General features: G+C 35.7%; 2 protein-coding genes across 3 annotated transcripts; both read right to left on the bottom strand.

The window, feature by feature from the left end:
• Window positions 1-442: 442 nt before the first annotated feature.
• LOC145598030 (GDSL esterase/lipase At5g62930-like) lies at window positions 443-5,376 on the bottom strand. Its single transcript, XM_081654317.1, has 6 exons — window positions 5,221-5,376; window positions 5,009-5,086; window positions 3,689-3,829; window positions 3,210-3,286; window positions 875-1,039; window positions 443-752 (listed from the first exon to the last, which is right to left on the bottom strand). Exons 1-6 carry the CDS (start codon window positions 5,326-5,328, stop codon window positions 584-586), a joined length of 738 nt encoding a protein of 245 aa, XP_081510443.1. The 5' UTR covers window positions 5,329-5,376; the 3' UTR covers window positions 443-583.
• An 8,012-nt stretch (window positions 5,377-13,388) lies between these two features.
• Window positions 13,389-19,962, bottom strand: LOC145597488 (putative boron transporter 2). Of its 2 annotated transcripts, XM_081653669.1 has the most exons (12): window positions 18,456-19,962; window positions 18,206-18,288; window positions 17,910-18,102; window positions 17,679-17,817; window positions 17,294-17,459; window positions 15,909-16,075; window positions 15,596-15,769; window positions 15,378-15,473; window positions 14,757-14,894; window positions 14,350-14,669; window positions 13,995-14,265; window positions 13,389-13,905 (listed from the first exon to the last, which is right to left on the bottom strand). In XM_081653669.1, exons 1-12 carry the CDS (start codon window positions 18,557-18,559, stop codon window positions 13,594-13,596), a joined length of 2,163 nt encoding a protein of 720 aa, XP_081509795.1. In that variant the 5' UTR covers window positions 18,560-19,962; the 3' UTR covers window positions 13,389-13,593. The 2 variants fall into 2 exon arrangements, with proteins under 2 accessions (XP_081509795.1, XP_081509796.1); XM_081653670.1 differs by lacking the exon at window positions 18,456-19,962 and having other exon boundaries at window positions 18,193-18,287.
• Between the last annotated feature and the right edge of the window lie 4,396 nt (window positions 19,963-24,358).

Genomic DNA, 24,358 nt, shown 5'->3' with positions numbered 1-24,358 from the left:
TAGTTGAGTTTCTAAGATATGCCTATGCCTTTTCATCAACCTCAATTAACTTGTAAACACCCAAGCAAGGTACACTTAATTACTAACAATGAGTTGAGGGACACATCTTAGAAACTTGATTACTTAAGGGGCATAACTTAGAAAAACCCAAATAATAAAGAGTTCTCAAATTCAATTTTCAATTACAAGTTCTAATATGGTCTTATAAGTAAAAATAAGTTCAATTAAGTCTAAATTTTAAAAAGTCGATGGTGCATCATAAAAGTGATGATGTTCTAGATACTATTCAAAGGTGGTGTTGCTTTATAATAATGGCCAAAGTCCTCCCAAAATTGGTAGTATTAAGGAAATTTCAAATTACACACAAGAAAACCATAACTAATTCTCTTTCAACTCACTTATCATCGTCAAGAGCATGGTAAAAATATTCATGATCAGAAGTCGTAGTACTAGAACCTTATAATGGCCTGTACAAAGAATATAACCACGAAATATCCATAAAAACTCCATACGCCTTTCTAATTGATCAGTGAAAAGAAAAATAAAAATTAAAGTTGTTGCAAATGAATGCATAGATATTGCATTATGAACACTGTATGGTAAAAGCTTTTTCAGGGTTCTCTGAATCAATTTCCGAATGATGAGGGAAATCATAAGGCATACTTGGAGCAGATAGACCAGCCTGGTTAAAGACGCTAACCACCTCTTTATACACAACTGCATTGCCTTCGGATGTCAGATGCAACCCATCACTGTCAATGAGAGAAACAATGAAGATCAAATATTTGCCGTATATATTTCAGATATAAATCCTCAATGAAGAGTAAGAGGTGTAAGCACTGGTCAAAAGACAAATTCTAAATGAAACACAGACCTCAAGTATTTTCTTTGCCAGCCCTCATTTTCTTGCATCTTGGACCATAGATTTATGGATGGAATACTCAGTTCCTCCGCTAATGTAATACACTGATTTGCATATTTACCTGCTGTTTCATTTGTTCTTTCCGGAATCTTCATTGCCTTTTCACCATACATCGACCTAGCAGAAAAGTAAAAGTGCTGCTTTCAGATACTCATAAATTTACATGGCAGATACATTTGCACGACTTGAGTATAATAAAATTAAAAATAAAATAATAAAAGTTGAGCCTAGCCGAGGAACAGGAGAAACAAAGCAATACACAGTCCGAAGATATAAAATACACCATTTCACCCTGCATGTTAATGATCAAACCACAATTCAAGATCAAGCCACTAAAATATTAGGAAATTGACGTTATTTCCTTCTTCTACTCTTCTCTCTCCCGTAACTTGGCTTACTTCTGGTAGCCTGGTAGGTCACCACACAAACGAGTCTCATGCAATTAGCCCTTCTTCACAGTCATGTAATCCCTCCATCCCACAATAAATGTTAAATCTTACCTTTTGGAAATTTCCTAATATTTGTCCACTAGCTTTTATTCAACGTCCTGTCTTCCCATATCACCCTTAATTTTCCTTAAAAAGTGGTTCATATAACTTGACATACACCTGATGCCTCAAACAAAATCACACAAATCTATACAAATCAGGGCGTTTTTGGCATGCGCATAAAACAAGACAAGTTATATTTAACTGCTGTTCCAACTACAGATGCAGATAAAATTACCAGCCTTTGGATGGGCTTCTCAAGCATCACTTGTGGCCTTATCCACAGAAAACTAATTGCGGGTTTGGTTCACTAATTGTTCCTGGAATCCATCAGACAATACAAGGATTTCTTCCAATTTTCAACAACATTTCCCACAGCCTCATAAAGAGCCATACAGGTGTAATTCAATCTTTAAAAGTAGCTTCATGTTGCGGACTTCAAAACCAGTTTCATCAATGGCCCAAATGATCACCAATTTTCATTAAATCCTTAAGATTTATCTTAAAAGTCTTTCTGTAATTTTCCATGGGCAACCATGATGTGTCTCCTATAATAAAACTAATGGCCATCATAGAGCCAAAAAATTAGTAGGCCTTCCCTGTTTCCCGTCATTAATGAGTTTGGTAGACATCAAACAATCCAAGAATCATTCAGCTTTACCTTCATCGAGATATTTAATCTAACGTAAGAATCACAATGGTATAAAAAAACCTTCAACATGGGTAATAAGATAGAAAATGGACTCCACACAGCCTTGACAGGCTACACATTGGAGCAAAGGAGGATTCTCTGTGATATATATGGGCATTTTTTAACAGCCAAAGAAAAATCAAACAGTCACCTTAGCATGCAAACTTTTTAGGGTAAGTAACATCTTTAGTCAGATTGGTCATCGATCACAATTCAAATTCCATTGAGACTTTCCCTTGACAACTTGAATACCTGCAACTCTGCAAGGGGCGATTTAAAAGTTTCGAAATGGATTTTGAAGCAAAAACTTCAGATCTAATGTCTTACACTCCCCAACAGGGGAATATCAAGAAGACTTCCTACCATATTTCTTTAGACATTGTATCAAGAAGACTTCCAACCATATAATTTCCAGGACATTAACAGCAGTAAGTACAGCCTACACTTTGACATGATACGAAAAAAAAAGCTAGAGTTCTGTGTTATTTACAACCTTGATAGCCATCATTGGTGAAAACCCCAAAGCAAATCTATAGCTCTATGTTATTAAAAACATAGATAGCCATCATTGTTGAAATTCCCAAAGCAACCATTGCTGCCCATCGAGTCATTGACAGGGTAACACCATTCAACCTATACTCTCCAAAGTAAATGCCTAAACAATTTAATTCCTTACATTGTCAGCATCATCTTCTGTCGAAAGGATTACATATTTGCTCTCAGACTAAGACCCTATAATTTGGCTGCTTAGCCATGGTAGAAGACAGTAACACATTTAAACTACAGATTTACTCAAGTAGTCTAATGTGCCAAATCACAGGTCACAACTATATCGAATGGGCCATTAAAAGGAGTCTCCTTAACGTACCATATCAAAGAAGCAAGATTAGAAGACAAATTTCCTTTTGTCTAAGGTGGGGTCATACGTAAAGGGCTGTCCCTGCTTCTGATAATTATTCTAAAATGGCCATTCTGCTAAAGTAAAATGGCTGCATAAAAGGTCATGTATAGTTTCTGTTATTTCAGAAAACAAGTCTACACCTAGAATTCTAGAAAGGAATGAAATAACAAAAATCTTCACAAAAATGTAGACGATTAGAAGACTTACTGAGCATATTCCATGCGGCCTTCCTCGTCAACGGGAGGGGGAGTTATAAGCACCACTAACATGTTAGGTGAGCATTTCTGCAATTAAATGAGATAGATTATAGAAGTAGACAGTAATAAATCATACATACTAGTTGGATCAAACAAAGGGAAAATAAAGAAGCAACTTTATGAGAATGTCCTAAACAATAAATGACCATTTGACCTGCGTTAATAATTCCCCATCATGGAATTATAAGAACTGACTACTCATTGTAACCTAAAATGATACCTTCTCAGAGGCAAGGATACATTTCTAGTGACAGATGTCACATATCTAAGTACTAAGGAAGATAGCACTATCCCTTCCACACAAATTAGTTAAGACAATCAACTAAAACTTAAAATGCAAGGATGAGTGCTTTCTAAACAGACAAAAGAAAATGAGACCAGCTGACTTGCAACAAATAAGTAAGTTCATCAAAGTTAGGAGAAAATAACCTTCAAGTGAAGAACAATCTTTCTAAGGTTCTCCTTGAACTCCGCAAGAGGAACATGTTGCCTTTCACTATTCCTCCCAAGAAGAGCTGCATCATTAGCTCCAAAGAAAATGGTGGCAGCAGCAGGAGGATTAGCCAAACCCTGCAGGAATAATGGAGGCACAAAAAAATAAAAAATAAAATAATAAATTATGGTCATTATCAAGAATTGAAACAAGTTTTAAGCTCAATCACAAAGTGTAACTACACCTTCAACCAAAGAGTTGGTCGATTAGGAAGCATTATGTATTAGGAGCCACTCCATTTCCCCCATTTAGAGTAACAAACCCCCTTCCCCTTCCCTCTCAAAATCAGCTCATGATTAACTAACACCCACTTTTCACACATATTATTGACTACTCATATTGTTCTATGCTTCTATCTCATCTTAATTCTCATGTATCCATGATAAGTGCTTTACATTCCAACATGAATGTTAACACCCCAGGACTTCATTTTGGGTCAAAAATGTGCAAACTTTACATAAACACTCAATGTTACTAGTGGTAGTGTTACATCTCAACAGAGAGTCAGAGAGCCCAAAACTTATAGACTTATTAAGTTGTGTGCTTCAAAAATAGCATAGTAATTTGGCATCGTTACGTACACAATTCACATTCCAGTATTTCCAAGTCCTCACCACAAGCTCCTACTTTAAGGAACTGCTACTTTCCAAAACCACAACATTTATCAACCAATTGACACAAACACTTTCAATTACACCAAAACCCAAAAAAGATCAAATGACTTTTCCTAATGAGCCCTATTGTCTAAAATTCTCAACCAATTTTAATTATTCTCTAATCTAAAAATACCTATTGACACTTAAACACTTTCAATTACACCAAAACCCAAAAAAGGATAAAGGGTTCATCCAAAAACTCGGTAAGGTTCAATCCTATCATTCGGGTCCAATTATCATAACAAAACTCTTAAATTTGGGCACATTAACATAATTAAAGTCATAAAGTTCAATTCTTTCACTACACTTGTCCTACTCAATAACATGAAAACATAAAATTTAATTTGGGCACATTCAATTGTGTGCAAGTTTTGGACATACCCACATTTTAATGTTTGTAAATAATTTTACTCTTCCAAAATTAATCCTCCTCCTTCACCAACTTCCACCATCATCATTATTACTCTTCTCTATCAAAATTTCCATTTCTTGTTTTAATTAGGTTATTCAAACAAAAATGATCACCACAAAAGATAAAATTAAAATAAAAATTACAAAAAATTAATAGAAACCCAAACTAAATCTGGGTTAAGAACATACCAGTGGAAAAATGTGATGCAAGAGAAACAATGCCCATCTAGTGTTGTACCCACCATAGCCTCGATTCAGTATATCAGCCTACAAAATTAATTCAATAAAAACGATGAAATCTGAAATGTAGAAGACAATGTAGAGAAAAATAACACAATTAAAAATCAGGGAATTGTGCAAGAAATAAGGAAAATTATTGGGAAAGAAAATAAAAATAGAACCTTGCGAGAGAAATTGTCAGCAAGAGCAGAACCCCAGCCATTAGGAGCGAAGGATTGTTGTGTGATGGAATCCCCAAATAGTATGATCTGCGGCCTAATTCCCATCATTTTCACTTCACTTTAATGGAAGTTCAACACAATTTAATGGAACTTGGAACTGTACCGACAATCTCCTACGTGGGTAATGTAACTAATGTCAATGCGTTGATTGGATTAATTGGTTTGAGAGCTCAATTGAACTAAATTGTTTGTTTATGAGAGAAGGAAATTAGAAACTGAGCTGAATTGAACTACAATTTAGCTTAAATAAACAGGCTCTAAATCTATAATACTTACCAAGTAACTCTTGTAACACTAAGTGAGTAACCCCTATAACACTAATCGAGTATAGAGTTGTCAATTCGGGTATTTAAGTCGAGTTTGGGTTGGGTCAAATTAGGTCTCTGGTTAAATCAAGATCAGGTTATGTCGGCTCAATCTAGTTTTAGATCAAGTTTAGGTTCAGGTAGGGTCGATTTCAATTCGAGTTATAACGGTTCGTTCACCTTTTCGGATATAGGTCGGGTTCAATTCGAGTTAAAATCAGATCGGATTCAATTTCAGGTTCGGGTTGTGTTGAGTCGGGTTTGGATGGGTTTACAAGATGGTACATTCGGGTTCGGGTTAGTGTTGAGTCGGGTTCTGGTTCAATTCTAATAAATATCGATGTGGCCAAGTTGAACTATATAATTACGTCTTCCATAATTTGATCAAGCATCAATAAGATTTTATTAGACCTATATACGAGTAATAGAGAACATAAGTTATATAAGCTGAACAAAAGATTTTATTAAATCGGATTGAAGGTTTACAGAATTATACCAGTTATATAAGCTGAATAAAAGACATATAAAATTTTATTAAACCTTCCATGACTCGGGTTTATGTTTTAATTAAGTTGGGTACCAGTTCAGGTCCTGATTGTTTTCGGGTCGGATTAAATCAGTTGACGGTTACTATTAGGTCGAGACAGGTTTGGGTTTAGGCCATAAAATATTGGACCAAATGGGTTTTCGGTTAAGATCAGGTCAGGTTCAAGTCAGGTTACAAGTCACTAGTTTCACCCCATTGTTCGATTACAGGTTTGGTTCAGATTTTTGTCTGTTAAGATCGGGTTCTCGCGTAGGGTCAGTTTTTGATAGCTCTAATTATAATCCACACTTTTTGAGGAAATTTTGAGATTTCGGGCCCAGTGGCAAAAAGTAGTTGAGACCCTAGGCTTGAGTTTACGAAATCAATGCAAGTTGTGAACGGGTAAAATGACCAATTAATGGCATAATAGATGGTTTCATCGACCTAATTGGACACCCGGAGGGTATTAAGGGCCATGGTAAACATCTTGGAAATTTTTAGTTTTGGGCGAAAGAAAGTCAAAAATTTACAAAATTGAAGGCTATATAATCCACTCTTTTTGAGGAAATTTTGAAGTTTCAGGGCCCGGTGGCAAAAAGCCTTGAGACCCTAAGAGATACATCTCGGTATCATATAATTCCATTTGAAACCACATATGATCATTATATGTTGTCATAAACGTCCATTGTAGGCTTGAGTTTACGAAATCACTACAAGTTGTGAACAGGTAAAATGACCGTATAAGGGCATATTGGATGGTTCCACCGACCCAATTGTACTCTCGGAGGGTATTAAGGACCATGGTAAACATCTTGGAATTTTTTAGTTTTTCAGGCAAAAGAATGTCAAAAATTTACAAAATTGAAGGCCATAATCCACGCTTTTTGAGGAAATTTTGAGGTTTCGGGGCACGGTGGCAAAAAGCCTTAAAACCCTAAGGGATACATCCCGGGATCATATAATGCCGTTTGAAATCATATATAATCATTAAATGTTGTCATAAACGTTCGTGGTAGGCTTGAGTTTACGAAATCACTACAAGTTGTGAATGGGTAAAATGGCCATTTAAGATCATATTGGATGGTTCCACCGACCCAATTGTACTCCCAGAGGATATTAGGGACCATGGTAAACATCTTGGAAGTTTTTAGTTTCGGGCGAAAGAAAGTCAAAAATTTACAAAATTGAAGGCTATAATCAACGCTTTTTGAGGAAATTTTGAGGTTTCGGGGCAAGGTGGCGAAAATCCTTGAGACCCTAAGGGATACATCTCGGGGTCATATAATTCCGTTTGAAACCACATATGATCATTATATGTTGTCTTAAACGTCCGTGGTAGGCTTGATTTTACGAAATCACTTCAAGTTGTGAACAGGTAAAATGACCGTTTAAAGGCATATTGGATGGTTCCACCGACCCAATTGGACTCTTGGAGGGTATTATGGACCATGGTAAACATCTTAGCAATTTTTATTTCCGGGCGAAAAAAGGTCAAAAAATTACAAAATTTAAGGCTATAGTCCACGCTTTTTGAGGAAATTTTAAGGTTTCGGGGCACGGTGGCGAAAAGCCTTGAAACTCTAAGGGATATATCTCGGGGTCATATAATGTCGTTTGAAACCATATATGATCATTATATGTTGACATAAACGTCTGTGGTAGGCTTGAGTTTACGAAATCACTACAAGTTTTGAACGGGTAAAATGACCGTTTAAGGGCATACTGGAAGGTTCCACCTACCCAATTGTACTCCCGGGGGGTATTGGGGACCATGGTAAACATCTTGAAAATTTTTAGTTTCGGGCGAAAGAAGGTAAAAAATTACAAAATTGAAGGCTATAATCCATGCTTTTTGAGGAATTTTGTGGTTTCGGGGCCCGGTGGCGAAAAGTCTTGAAACCCTAAGGGATACATCTCGAGGTTATATAATGTCGTTTGAAACCATATATGATCATTATATGTTGTCATAAACGTCCGTGGTAAACTTGGTTTGCGAAATCACTACAAATTGTGAACGAGTAAATTGGATGGTTCCACCTACCCAATTTGACTCCCGAAGGATATTAGGGATCATGATAAACATCTCGGCAATTATTATTTGCGGGCAAAAAAAGATAAAAAATTACAAAGACGAAGGCTATAATCCACGTTTTTTAAGGAAATTTTGAGGTTTCGGGGCCTGGTGGCAAAAATCCTTGAGACCCTAAGGGATACATCTCGGGGTCATATAATTCTGTTTTAAACCACATATAATCATTATATGTTGTCTTAAACGTCCGTGGTAGGCTTGATTTTACAAAATCACTTCAAATTGTGAACGGATAAAAATGACCGTTTAAGGGCATATTGGATGGTTCTACTGACCCAATTGGACTCTTGGAGGGTATTAGGGACAATGATAAACATCTCGGCAATTTTTATTTCTGGGCGAAAAAGGTCAAAAAATTACAAAATTGAAGGCTATAATCCATGCTTTTTGAGGAAATTTTGAGGTTTCGGGGCATGGTGGCTAAAAGCCTTGAAACCTTAAGGGATTCATCTTGGGGTCATATATTGCCTTTTTAAACCATATATGATCATTATATGTTGTCATAAACGTCCGTGGTAGGCATGTGTTTAGGAAATCACTACAAGTTGAGAACGGGTAAAATGACCATTAAGGGTATATTGTATGGTTTCACCGACCCAATTGTACTCTCGGAGGGTATTAGGGACCATGGTAAATATCTTGGAAATTTTTTGTTTCAGGCGAAGGAAGGTCAAAAATTTACAACATTGAAGGCTATAATCCACGCTTTTTGAGGAAATTATGAGGTTTCGAGGCCCGGTGGCGAAAAGTCTTGAGACCCTAAGGGATACATTTTGGGATCATATAATTCCGTTTGAAACCACATATGATCATTATATATTGTCATAAACGTTCGTGGTAAGCTTGATTTTACGAAATCACTTCAACTTTTGAACGGGTAAAATGACCGTTTAAGGGCATATTGGATGGTTTCACCGACCCAATTAGACTTTTGGAGGGTATTAGGGACAATGGTAAACATCTCGGCAATTTTTATTTTCGGCGAAAAAAGGTCAAAAAAAATTACAAAATTGAAGGCTATAATCCACGCTTTTTATGGAAATTTTGAGGTTTTGGGGCCCGGTGGCGAAAAGTGGCAAAATTGAAGCTATATAATCCAACCCATTGTTCGAGTATAAGCTGGGTTTAGATCATTGTCGGTTAAAGTCTGGTCCTCGGGTCGGGTCAGTTTTTGACAGCTTTAAGGTCTCAACACTTTTCGCCACTAGCCCCGAAACTTCAAAAATTCCTCAAAAACTGTGGATTATATAGCCTTCAATTTTGTAATTTTTTTGACCTTTTTTCGCCCGGGAAATAAAAATTGCCGAGATGTTTACCATTGTCCCTAATACCCTCCAAGAGTTCAATTGGGTCGGTGGTTTCATCCAATATGCTTTTAAACGGTCATCTTTATGGATTATCTTATTTGTACAGATTATAAATTATAATTATTAAATCGAAATTAATTTCGGTGACTTATTTTCACTAAACATCTGTGATTGAATCTTGTGAATTGTGGAAGAGATTTTTGGGTTTATGCTTAAGTGGGCATTCTCCCTTCATATGGATCAATCCTCTTATTATCGAGTGGGCTTGGCCTAGAGTGGAAAACAGTTTTGCGGGGATTTCAAAACATTGTCGAAGGTACCATTATTTTTGGATTTTTTTTTCAATATTATGTACTCCATATTAATACAATAAAGTTTGTTCTCTTACAGTCTTATTTTAGGCCATTTCATGTTCTCCAAATTGCTCGAATGAAGATGCTGTAATTTATACTGCATGCAATATCAACACATTATTAATACTAATATCTTTCGTCAACAGAAGCAATGAGTGTATTCACTCAAGTTTAATAAGGTATGAAATAAATTATGAGTAATGGCAAAACTGAAAACTCTTTTCAATGGGATACAATTCATACAGGTATAGAGTCAAATTTGCACATCAAGTAAGAAACTACTTTTTCCTATGTAATGTTCATTTTAGCTTGTTCTTTTAGTATAGAACAAGTCATAAAAAGTATAACAGAGACGGAATTCGACCCTTGAATGTCACTCATAATACTTCTAGCCAACTAATTTAGTTGACGTCAACAACTTGTTTAAATATAAGTCAAATTGGAAAAAAATAAATTATGGAGGTGGCTTATGTGGTATTCTTCCAACTATCTTTTTTAAAAAAAAAAACCTCTTTAGTAGGTCTTGTATACAACGAGTGTATTGTATAAGATAAGCTTAGTTACTTATCAATTAACACAAATATATGATACATACATCTATTGTATGCAAATCTCCTTCACTTTCATGGCGTGTTTCTGTTTTGCAAACCTCACACGAGTTAGTTAAGTATGTCATCAACAATAAGCAAGTACATAAGTTATTTTGTCACAAGGCAACACTATTTCAACTCAACAAGCATTATGTCCTTATAAAGAATATTTTGTGATACAATTTTATCATATATATTAAACCTGTAATCAACAACTATATAAGTGTAATAACTATTGGTAGTGAACGAACACCATAGGAGTATAATGGTTGAAGCTTGAAGGCTTTAAACTCACATCACTCATAAAAAGGCAATTCCTATGGCTAATGGTAACTTATGGCATTCACAAAGTTTAAAACTTTCTATCCTTGGAATACTTTATTTTGGCCAAAACTTTTTCCACAATAGGAAAATAGTTGGCAAAGATTTTTTTTTTTTAAAATTTTATCTTTTTTTCCCACGAAAAAAGCAGCAATAAATCATTGCATGTATTTTGGAGTAGCGCACGTACAAAGGTTAAACAAAAAACATATAAACATGTATACACATGCCTTTTTCACACGTGCACGTCTTGCACACATACCAGCATGAGAACACCATTCCCGATACTTTAGGATGCACATTAGACAAAGACGAAAACTATGAAACCCAATCAACAAGGAAATGGAAATCTAGCAAGAGGAACATAGCTTAAAATAAGTAGCAAACCAAAGATAGGGGTTTATCCTACCTCACTCAAAGAAGAAACCAAAGAATGACAAAAGAAAGACAGTTCACCAAAATAAGCTCAGCAAAGACCCAATAATGGGGCTTCCTTAGTGGTTACCAATCTTTATCACCACATCAGAAAACTATAGAATATAAAGCAATTTATGGTGGGAGCAATGACATACGATGATACAATCATGAATCATATTCCACTATTATGTGTTTCTATAGTACGATGACCCCATTATTTATCTTTTTTGGACATGTCAAGATCTTTAAGATTAATGTGACCCCTCTTTAATTATGTGACCCCTCCTAGATAATGGACCGTTTTGTACGGACCACAATCTTAATCTTAATCCTGCATCATGACAGGATTAATGCACTTCAGTACCTACCAAACCCCCTAGATGAGGGATGATCTAACTTTCCGAGAAAGGGGCCGATGGGAGTAGATTGTAATAACTTTCCCTGCTAGAGAGTGCTGTTGCGGCAAAGCAGTGCACAATTGCTGCAACTGGCAAGATCTGCGGAAGTTTAAAAAGTATGAACGATTGCCTCTAACCGGTCTTAGCTGTTAAAAGAGACTAAAAATTGGATAAGATATATCACAAAACAGAAAGAAAACTGGACTTCTCTAATTATAGCATGAACATCAGTAGGCAGTAGCCACTAGCAAGAAGCTATCAAATTTAAAGGAATTCCAGGACCAGCCATTTACTGGCATCCCCAAAATACAGATTCATGTATCACTCATACTAGATGATAATCTATACGTCAAATCATGGATACTTCAACCAACTACCCTGTATTTATTGGGATCATGTCATCAGATACGAGTATAAAACTGAAGGAACTATGACCACATATACTCTGTACAACTACAATCATACGTTCATACTCCTAGGTGTACCTGCACCCAGGGTGGCACGTGGCATGCAGTTGCACGCGCTGCACATGACATGAGTGAGGGCATACGCCGCAAGTCTACCTATCCTTAAGGTATTGTCCAGGTTCATGTAGAAGTTTGTGTTACAACTACATTGATCACTACTACATGAAATCAATCATTCTAAGGTAAAGACAACTGCAACACATTCACCAGAGAACTATACATTTGTAATCATGCTAGTATCAATAAAACAAACAAACCAAACAGAACAAAATAAAATAAAATTAGGTCAGAAGAGAAAGGAACTCTCAGCACATAGCTAAGATCAGATAGGTGACGGATGCAGTGCATAAATGTCATATTCCATAACATTTGTCCTTTGCTTGTAATCATAGAAGGCTTTGTAGTTGTAGGGCATTTTGTACGCCCTACTCTCATACCTGGATGGAAAAGTTTCCCATGGTGTAGCTCATAGCCATTATTGGATAAATCATTCAGCAACTTGAAGAAATTTCGCCTTCCCAAGCACTCACTACAAAAGGGAACACATAGTCTTAAAGAAAATATCAAAAAAGCATGGAACAAAACAGACAAGTGATGAGTAAAGAGGCGTGATAAGACATGAACAGATTAGGACATGTGTAGGACAATAATTTATCAGATTCACTGATTAGCATACCAACTTGCGGATTCCATGATGATGTTCCGAGTTTCGGGCTCCAAATGTTTTCTCCACCTGGAATTTCTCATTTGTCAGTTCACTGATTATGGAATTCATAAGAGTGCAGATAAATACAGTAACAGCAATAAACAACAGGAAGTACCAATGATTAATTAATTACCTGAGATGCAAGTACTGAGCTCATCCGAGTATTTACCTAACACAAGGAATCTGGTCATAGTGCAATCCATTTCATGATCATGTTCCTCTTAGACTGCAGCATTTTTTAAATCATGTATATGAGAGTAACGATTTAGATATTCAATCAAATCTTTAAATAAATTTAACGTATCTGATAGAAAAACAGAAGCTAATATTCTATTACAGCATCTTCTATCATATCTTCTATCATTATCAATGCTGCTTACAGAGTTTCCAGACAAGAGATCATGTTTTTCTTTACATGATTACATCACAGGAGATCTTTTTAAGAAGTGCTTCTAGTAATACACAATGCATATTTGCGCATTAAAAATGATTGGCAGAGATTCTGATCTGTCAATCTGTGATATGTTATGCTAAAACAATGGTCAGAAATTTTGTAATGCAACTGCCACTCTCATTCTTCAATTCAATGATAGCCAAACAAGAAAAACGTAGGAATTCAGAATTCTTAGTAGAGGTAACTTGATAATTGCTTCTTCATTATCGTAATATTGACTATCCATCATCCTTTTGACACAACATTACAACAGACAATCTACACAAAATGATTGGTTAGAATCAGAATTACTAGCACAAAACATAAATGTATATCTATGTATATTATAGGCCTCTCGAGCACTTTCACAAACAGCTATACTATCAAGGGAAATAGACTTCTTAGCTTGAAGATGAAGCATGACCATTCCTTCCAAGTGGTGAAGGTCGAGAACTGGGAATTTCCATTATCTCAACCCCTTCTGGGCTCATTCCAGGACTTTTCCCCTTCCTTGCTTCAGTATTTCGAGGACTGTATACTCTATGAGACAACCCTGGGCTAGAAGCATGCCTTAAATTCTCTTGGGAAACTGGGGTAGAACTGCTTATCTTTGGACTTTGAATGTGGCGGATTTCACCTCTGCTCCTTGTCATAATATCATCAAGGAATTCTACTGATTCCATCTTAGTCACTGCAGCCTGGGGATCTTGATCCTATGCAGATAGTAATTAGCAAGCAGAACATAAGTGACTGTTCAATTAGTCTGAAAAGGAAATCAGGTAGAAGGATTGGGAGAGCTTACTTCAAATGACATTTTGTAGGAAATGGCAGGTGCCTCTTCGTATTCAGCTGCATCCAGATCCTGAAGATGGGCTCCCTTGAAAAATCTAGGCAAAACATACTGTCTTACTGGGACAAGTAGCATAATCAACAAGGGAAAAAGAACTCCTGCTATTGGGATCCATGTTATGCCAAAACACAGCAACAAGTATACAGTCTGAAAAATCGTGAAGAGTGCAATCGTTTTGAAGGGAACTGTCTCAATGAAAGTTGCATGCTGCTTGTCGAGCAATCTAGAAAATGTCAACAGAAAATAAATGTAAGATAGCAAGGACAATGAAACATTCTGCATGAAAGTTAAAAGTTAAAGGGCATACTTATATCGTCGACCAGGAGCAGTGAAGAGTAACAATATTCTATCCCAACACTGATTTCCAGGTAAGCTTTCAATGGCCATGAAAGCAAAGTATCCCCAAAGAACTGCTGTTGGGATTCTCTTTATGACAGGCATAGCTGCTACACAGCCACCAACCATTACAGCTTGAAGCAAATTGCTGAGGCGTTGTTCTTTTACTTCAATGGGTAAAAGGTCATCTACGTCCTTGTCTACATCAAAAACAGTTTCATCAACCGGTGCGTCAATGCTGCCACCCTCTGAGAACTTCTGAACTGTTGATTCTTTCAACTCCTTAAGTCCCTGTCAGGAGTTCTGAGCTCAACATAAAGGAACCAACACTAATATCCTTATTAATACTAATTAACAAATTTAGGTCAGCTATTTTACCAGAGAAGATGGTATCTGATAGACAAGAGGTGTTTGCATATCTTGGTAAGCGTCTTGCATGTTTCTGTAGAACTGACCCAAGTTTGAATTCTTCTGTATGCTATCTTTTGCTGCGGCTACAAGCTTGTTCCTTAAAAGCTGTTTCAAAAGCCAGTAAATCATCTTAGAATTGCATCTCTTAGATTTGAAAATCTACTTGTATAAATGTGGGAGTTCTACTCATGCATGAGAATATGAGATGCTTGTTGACTTCAGATTCAAAATTAACTGAGGTTTTTGCATAACAGTTGTTTTTGGATCCCAATACTTGGGCAAAAAATTAAGCCATTTACATATATAAACATTTATAGTCGCGTTAATAAAGTACCCTGCGAGTGCCCAACTTGAAGTGATTCTAACTAGTCCTGTATGCTTTATTTGAAAAAATACATAGCAGCCTGTCATTGCACTTGGGGCCATTTTTATTATCCTGCACTCCTGCTAGGCTGCTAGTCCATTTTTCCAGCTTCAGTAGGCAATGGCGTGGATGGGTGGTTACAAAGAAAATGCATTTCATATAAACAGGTTTCAAAAAATGTTTGTAGTAGTATAACTATTAGCCAAGTCATAAGTGAATGATACCCGGTGTTTGAGAGTAGCCAAGCTTCTTGTATGCATGGGAGATTGAGGAATGACTCCATTTGAGGGGGGAATACCAATCAGACCACAGAATATGACCTGTGGAATGTCAATTTGACAAATAATATTAAACTTTATAAAACTTTAAACTAAATTAGACAATCAAATTTTACTTCAAACATCATGAAGAAATTAGATCAAATGCTGGGCTAGTATCTTACCAGAAAACCAAGGAGAAGGAGATCATAATGATAGGAGGAAGGTTTCTTCAGGTTAAACTCCTTTTGTTGAGCCAATTGAGAAGCAACGCTATGATCAAAATAATAGAGGACAGCAATCATGGTGGCTGGGATAAATGCTCCAACAATGTATAATGCAGGCACTTCCAGCATTTCCTGAAAGACAAGAAAGATGTACTTCTTACAAGGATCGGCAGCAAGGAAGCAGAGATAAAAACTATGTCTTCATTCCGTAGGTAACACACACTTTAAGCATCTGTTCTATGAAATATAATATGCAACACACGATAAACACCTTGATGACAGTCCAATTTGAATAAGCACCAGGAGACCATGGATTTGGACTGAAAAGACGCCTAGGAATCCCATCTGGAACATTATGAGTTGGTATGTACGATATAGCAGTCCATACCAGCACCATAAGTGGCACACCATAATCAGCAATTAACCCTCGTAACCAACCTGTTCATTTTGAATCAAGCAAAGATGTAAAGTTTAATATTACATAAAGGTCAAAGTACTTTCCACCAAGCTAAAACACCCTTCTCTATCCATGGTATAAAGAATAGATCCAAAGAATGAACAGTGCGTTTCTGGTGTGGCCAGCCACACGGTGTGGCAAGGTGCCACATTAGTAACCCCTGAAATAACCCCTCTAGTAACCCCCGAAGTAACCCTTGTCTAGTAACCCCCCTCTAGTAACCCTCGAAGTAACCCCTGTCTAGTAACCCCCGAAGTAACCCCTGTCTAGTAACAACCCCCCCCCCAGTAACCCTCGAAGTAACCCCTATCTAGTAACCCCCGAAGTAACCCCTAAAGTAACCGCTCTAGTAACCCTCAAACTAACCCCTGTCTAGTAACCCCCAAAGTAACCCCTGAATTAACCCATCTAGTAATCCTTGAAGTAACCCCTGTCTAGTAACCCCTGAAGTAACCCCTCTAGTAACTCCTAAAATAACCCCTGTCCGACCTAGTAACCCCTAACCGGATCTAGTAACCCTTGGCCGAATCTAGTAATAACCCCTAACCGGATCTAGTAACCCCTGACTTAACCATCAATTCCACCGCTAAAGCCGCCACGAAACCACCAATTCCAACCACCACAACAATCAACCACCACCCATTCCAACCAAAATTACCAGAAGAAACAAACTTAATAAATAATAACCAAATAATTAAAAAGAAAAGGATCAAAACAACTTTATGAGTTTGAAATCAACGACGATCATCAAATCTGGGTAACTATAAATCAATGCTTTTAAACGTAATTTAATGTTCTTGCCACCAAAAAATACAAATAAAGAAATGGACTAAATTATTTAACACAATGTTACTGTAAATAATTGGCCAAACCAATGCTATTATTGATGGGTTGGTTTGGAGCTTTGAGGACCTTCGACAATGGCAAACTTAAAGCTGGTGATTTAAATCTGGGTTGGTTTGGAGCTTTGAGAACCTTCGACGAACAAGAAGACGACGACGGCGAACAAGAAGACGACGGCGAACAAAATCAGTGCTCCGGCAGAAGACGACAGTTAGAGATAGAAAGTTTGAAAGAGAAGATGAGGAGAGAGGAAAGATAGAAATTTTATTTTTTTTTAAAAAAAAAAAAAAGAAATTATGGCTGATCACACGGTGTGGCCAGCCACATATGAAAGTTTGTGAAGAATGAATGTATACCTGCACCATAGCGCCATGATCTAGCTTTACGACTTTTTAATGCAGTTAATAGAAGGCCAAATGACAGAACCAACGCAAACATTCCATTGCCAAAGCGCCAAGAGGGAAGAAATGCAGTCTGATTAGGATTTTCTCTCTCGGGTAAACGGAACTCCTCCACCGCTCCCTACAATGAAAAAATTGGTCGAAATCAACAAAGGTGCTTCCAATTGATTAAAGATAAGTGGGTTTTGTTTTAAAGATGCCCTAGAAAGTCAGAAAGGATCAGTACAGCATTGAACATGTCACAATTCAGAAATTCTGACAGAATGTATATCTATACACTTTAGATTGATGATGCTGTTAGAAAATCAATAAGGAGATATTACAAGCATATCACACTCACACGAATTGCCTGCTGCATGAAGAGCATTGCTATAAGCAGGCCGAACAGCTCACCAGCTATTCGTGTAAATCTATTGATAATAGAGCATGCTCCCAATACAGCCAACAAGAAAAGCAGAAAGGCTGTCCACACACAAACCCTGCATACACAAATACAAACATTTAACAATAATTCAGCAAAGCTCTTCTCATATACTCCATATAGTATAGTTGAGTCTTCAGAACTACCTACCAGGCGGTCCAAGCCAAGTAAAGCTTGTGTCCCAATTCTTTCCTCTCCTTGGCAAAGTTGTACATAAATGTATACATAATAACTGTTGGTTCAGCAACGCCAAGAATAAGCAGTGGTTGTCCTCCAATGATTGAATGGATGATGCCACATATTGCTGTTGATGCTAGAGTATGAACTGCAGTCAAAGATCCATCTGCAACAATAATTCAACAAATCATGTCATTCTAAAGCTTGATTGACACAGCATCAGTAAGGAATGCATTTGTTCTGCGGATAACTTAACAGTATGCCAGTACCAGTAGTTCTTTCCAGCTGTTCCCCAAAAGATATGACTGGAATTGAGGAAGCAAAGAAAACAAAAGTTGTTGGAGCTAAAATCCTGAACCAAGAACATGGGCAGAGTGAATATAAGCTTCCTATTGAGTTATAACTAGCATGTCTTTGATAAGTAGTATACTCAGACAGATCTTGGTTAGAAAAAACTATTAAAAGCTCAAATAAAATGGCACTAGATAGTAACTAATGGCAAAGAATGGTGTTACAAACCTAATTCCAGCACGAAGTCCCCCAGTCCAGTCTTGCTTGTAGCAAAGAAGTCTTGCTTTAAGATCATTCTTAATTCCGCGAAAGGGAACAAAAGTTTCTTCCATGATCGATCAATTACGTCTACAAGCCCCCCCTCCTTCTAAGGATATATTATAATATCCCAACTAGAACAAGGACACTTATGAAAGGACTAAACTCACTCAAAATTATCGAAGTGACTCGAGAGGCAAAAGAATAATCAAGTTTTCATAAGAAAAGATAGGCTCAAGATTATTATGGATAGAAAGCTAATGGTAGGTGATCATTAATCAAGAAGCAAAATATTTGGTTCATCTTGCTCATTGGATGTGATATAAGCGGTGAACTTTACATCTTAATGAACCTAAAACCTATGCTCAAAATAGATTTGGTTAGTTGATATACAGCTATAAATGAATGAAAGAATAGTACTTGATCAAATTGATTTAAGAGCAAACAAGTATATATTGCTTACTTGAGCTCCATAACTATGTAAACAAAGATGACTAACGAGTCGAATCCATAGATATACAAGATAGTAAAATTTAGCGGAATGGACCAGCAAATTCCATCAACTAATATACCAACTAGCGGCTAACTGCAACAGATTTCAGATCCATTCTAAAACTGATACTGATAAATCATCCACAGAAAGCCCTCATCAACAACCACCCACCAAAAAAACACTCAAAAACCAAACAATCAATTACATAATCAAGCTTGATACACTCACTTACACTGCCTCAAGTTCAAGAACACGAGGTTATAGGCAACAAATTTAACGAAACCCTATTATCTCAAACTCAATTAAGAATGGATTATGACAGCTTTGAACAAATGAACATCCCACAAACGAAATGACAACTCAGAAAAGAGAAATTAACGAAACCCCATGACTGAAATACAGCAATAAGGCTGATTGATTAAGGTAAATGGGATCACTCCAAAGTAAAAATTAGCGAAATCCCATGATTATAAACTGCAGAAAGAGTGTTCTAGAGCAAGTTAAGGCAAATGGGCATCACCTAAACAAAAGAAAGACAACTACGAAATCAAATTTAGCGAAAACCCATGATTATAAACTGCAGAAAGAATGTTCCAGAACAAGATTAAGGGCAAATGGGCATCATAAAACAAGTCACAAAATGATAAATTAGCGAGAACCCATGTACGGAAACTGTGTAAAGAAATGATTTTGAAGAGAATTTGGCAACTGGGTACTAAAATTGACTGAAAATGAAGCAGGAAAATTACATTTGACAGCAAAACTGACAAATTAGAAACGGCAATGAAGGCAGAAAAGAACAGGGTAACACAGCTATGCAGGCAATAAATGAGGAGAAAGTGAGAGTGAAAGAGAGAGAGATTTGAGGGAAATGAAATGGGGATGTTTGTGTTTGTGGTGAGAGAAATAATGTGAGCATAAATAAGAAAAGAATTTGAAAGAATTGGGACTTTGAAATTGAGTTTGGAAAAGAGGGGTCAAATTAAACGCAAGCTTATTAGGCGGGGAGAGAGACTGATTGAATTATTAAATTAGAGAGTACTAAGCATAACAGAAAATGCACAACCAATGTGACATCCACTTATTTTTTTATCATTTTTCTTAGGTTTAGCCTTTTGTGTCTAGCCTTTCTAATCACTTGGCTGAATCATTAACAATTTTTTAAACGATGATGTCTATTTTGTACGAAATCATCATCTTGTATTTATAAAGTATGAATGGTGCATTATTGTGGATCGGGTCCATATAAGATTTATGATATTTAACTGGTGTGATATTGTATGATATTGGCAAGAATTGAAAAAGTAAATGATGTTTACGAAACTATCTAGATAAGTAAAGACTTATTCTCTTCAACTTATTTCAGATACTTATTACTTATTCGGTTATTCCTTTATAAATTCATATTAGACTAGATCAGAACTTTTGATTATCATTTACTTATTGTTAAATATCGTTAATTGCGTATTAAATTTTTTTATAAAAATTACATATTTAAAAAGTTCATAATGAGACAAATCTAATAAGATCCATTTTGATAATATTTTTCTTTATAGATTAGTATTACAATGCGGTCAAAGTTTAGTCAAATTGTTAAATCAGATCAGACCAGACCAAATCAGAAAAATTCAGATCAGATCTTAAAAAATTCAGACTAGATTTACTTGTTTCAGGTGAAAGAACAAGTCTTAACATTGATACTTTTTTTTTTAACAAAGATAGTGTCAGGTCTATCACCCTATGTTTATATTGTTTGCAAAGTTTTGCTAGCCTATATATCTTGCCATGAATTCGACTCGTTAATCATCTTTGTCTAGCATAGTTGTAATCCACCTTCTCTTTTTAGAGAGAAGAGAGAAAGAAAGGTGGTACCAATGCTTGAATCCTGGACCTAGACTTCAGAGGTTTCATTCTCTTACCACTAGTCCACAAGGGAAGCTGGTTTGTTGAAGTTTATGAAAAGAACTTACACACTTTTGTTTTGTAATTTTATTAAATAGCTTATTGAAAAGTTCAAAAATCACCTCTTGAAATAATTCATATATATAGTAAACGCCTTTTGAAATTAGGTTGTAGAATATTTAGGGTCTGTTTTCATTGACTGAACTGAGCTGAATTGAACTGAACTTACTAGAGCTAAGCTGAAATGAATATTTTATAAGAGAAGGAAATTAGGAGTTGAATTGAACTGAACTGAACCTATTAGAGCTGAGCTGAACTGAACTGAAAATAATCGTATGAGAATAAACCCTTAAATTAGTTTTTCGTTATTACATAAATTGAAACAACCAACAATTAATAGATATTTACCATAGTAGTTCGTACAATATATCACCCTAGTATTGAGTTTGGGGGGCGGCCAAAGGGCGGGGGATATGCTTATGCGAGTTAGTAGTATTCTTATTGTTTAAAATTCCCAAAGTAAGTAACGGCTACCTACTCCAATCATACTAAACACCGTACTTATTAAAAATATTATCGCATTAATACAAATATATGATGTAATACTTGATCCTCATGCAAAACTATCTTCTAACTTTCGATTTCAGAATTCTTATGGGCTCGTTTAATATTTTAATGAGTTAATGATACGTACATCTCTTTAATGATAATTGATAAGTTGATTTTAGCATAATACAAATAACAGGCTAGCTTAGATAGTTAGTTAGATACGTTTATACACTTCAAACCAACTTATCTTATTACATTGTCATTGTCTTTCTCCACCTCCTTCTCTTTCTTTAATTTGCAATTGGGGTTATTTAATTAAGGTCAAATTATGATCATGCATCTTTGTTTTGAAATAGCAATTTTGTTGTCGATCTATCATTGGGTGTTCAAGGTTTTGTTCTCCTCAATTTATTTCTATTAAACTTAGGGTCTGTTCATATTTACTGAACTGAGCTGAACTGAATTGAACTGAATTGATTGAAGCTGAACTGAACTGAACTGAACTAAACTGAACTGAGCTGAAATGAATATTTTATGTGAGAGGGAAATTAAAGGCCTGTTCACATTTATTGAACTGAGCTGAACTGAACTGATTAGAGCTGAACTGAACTGAACTGAACTGATTGGAACTGAACTGAACTGAACTGAACTGAATTGAGCTGAAATGAATATTTTATGTGAGAGGGAAATTAAGAGCTGAACTGAACTAATTGGAATTGAACTGAACTGAACTGATTAGAGCTGAACTGAACTGAACTGAAATTAAGTAAATGTGAACAGGCCCTAAGAGCTGAACTGAACTGAACTGAACTGATTGGAACTGAACTGAACTGATTGGAGCTGAACTGAATTTAAGTAAATGTGAACAGGCCCTTAGTTTGTTTCCGTTAAAGAAAAAATGGACTTAATCAAAGAATGAGTTGGATTTGTTCCAAACTCGTTACTAGGCTTGAAAAACAACCTATCTAAGCCAATAAATTGACGCCCAGCTCTAATTTAAAACTTATTTTTATTAAACTTTTCTTTTATTAGACTTATTATTTTCATTAGACTTACTTATTTTAAAAAGATTTTTTTTAGCTGACACAAAGAACAAACCCAATTTAGGGCCTGTTTTTGTTCAGCTTAAATTCAGTTCAGTTCAGCTCCAATCAGTTCAGTTCTTAATTTCCTTCTCTCATAAACAATTCATTTCAGCTCTATTCAATTCAGTTTAGGCCCAATCAGTTCAATTGTTTTCATTGAATCAGAACAGGCCAGAGTATTATTATTGCCACTATTGTGGGCCCTACGCTTAAAATTTGGTCAACTATTATTTATGTCTACACCATAACATATGTTTGGTACCTTCTAAAACACTCAAAGTCAAAACAACATTGTTAAACTCATAAATTAGTGTTTATATCATATAGGATATACGTAGTAAATATAAAAATAAAATGAGGCAATGCATACAGAGAGACTTGTTCAAGTTGAATTCTTTTTCTAATATCTAAAAAAAACATGTCATCGAAGTATAAGTATGAGACATAGACATGTTGCATGAAGATAAGATTGACAAAAATACGTACACGAATAACACAATGTGCACATATATCTATGCATAGTTTAGGTCTTAGGCCCTCTTAGCCATTACATCTTTCAAAATTTGCAACTCAAAATCTAGTTTAACCTCGATAAAGAAACCTCTAAGGATAAATAAAAGATTTTTTTGGAATTGTTTAAGATGTTGTAAACTTTTTTTTCTCCGTGATTGACTGAACTGAACTGAATTGAACTTATTGGAACTGAACTGAATTTTTTATGAGAGAAGGAAATTAAGAACTGAACTGAACTGAAAATAAACTGAAGGAACATACCCTAAATATAAACATGAATTGTTTTAGTAATTTCTTGGTACTAAAAAGAAATTAAATGTGAGAATTTGATATGATGATGGACAACCACTCCTTGTTGGTTAAAAAAAAGCTATTTTTATGGCCGTGGAAGCCACAGTATGGTATCTTATTGAGCATGTACAATTCGTTTAATTTGATAACTGGTTATAAATAATGGTAATAGAAATAAGACATGATCACAAAACCAAAACCGTGGACCCGTGGTTCAATATAATGACAAAGAACCTAACTACTCTACGTACGTCAAGTGTATACCTATTTGCATCTCCCTTTTCTCAAAGAGGATTTAATTAAATTCAAGCATACATGCATAATAATCAAGATTATTATAATCAAGCTTATGTAAGTCCGATGGGCAAAGTGAATAGTTTATGATAAATTAATTAAATTGGTGCTATAAGTGGGAAACATTAAAGACCACAAGCTTGTTGATAGTTTTTGGAGGTACATACGTATAACAGATCGATATGATAATGATTTATGAATTGAATTAAATGAAACCTAATATTCTCATCTTCATCAACTTGTACTGTAAAAGTGGACTACCTTAACTTAGTTTATCTTGAAGATAAGAGGACTAAAAGTGTATTGGTGCAAATCCCATCTAACCATCTAATCTATCAAATTTTAAAGAGCATATGATAAACATTAAGCCCATGCAATTTCATCTAATAATTGATATTATGCATGAACCTAAAACTTTTATGATGCATATATAAGACAAGCCAACTACTTATATTGAGGTTCTTCTAATCTTCTTACATCATTCTTGTTTTTTTGGTAGGTTTCATACCTTATTGTTATCGATTGTTTAATGAGTGATTATACATGATTACATCTTAAATATAATACTTTTTTCATTCCACAAATATTGCATCATAGAGGGACAAGAAATTTGATAGGAGAAGGAGAAAGGAAAAATGACAAAAGTACGTGTCCATATTGCAAAGAATTACTCTAATTAAAATGAAGTATATGCTAGAATTTACTCTGGATGTAGTCGGAGCTAAGCTCCGGTGAACCGGATGGAG

This window comes from Chenopodium album, chromosome 20 (genome assembly GCF_948465745.1).
Source record: "Chenopodium album chromosome 20, dcCheAlbu1.1, whole genome shotgun sequence".
NCBI lineage: Eukaryota > Viridiplantae > Streptophyta > Magnoliopsida > Caryophyllales > Amaranthaceae > Chenopodium > Chenopodium album.
Note: the sequence above shows the minus strand (reverse complement) of the source record. Positions and strands in the feature narration are given on the sequence as shown.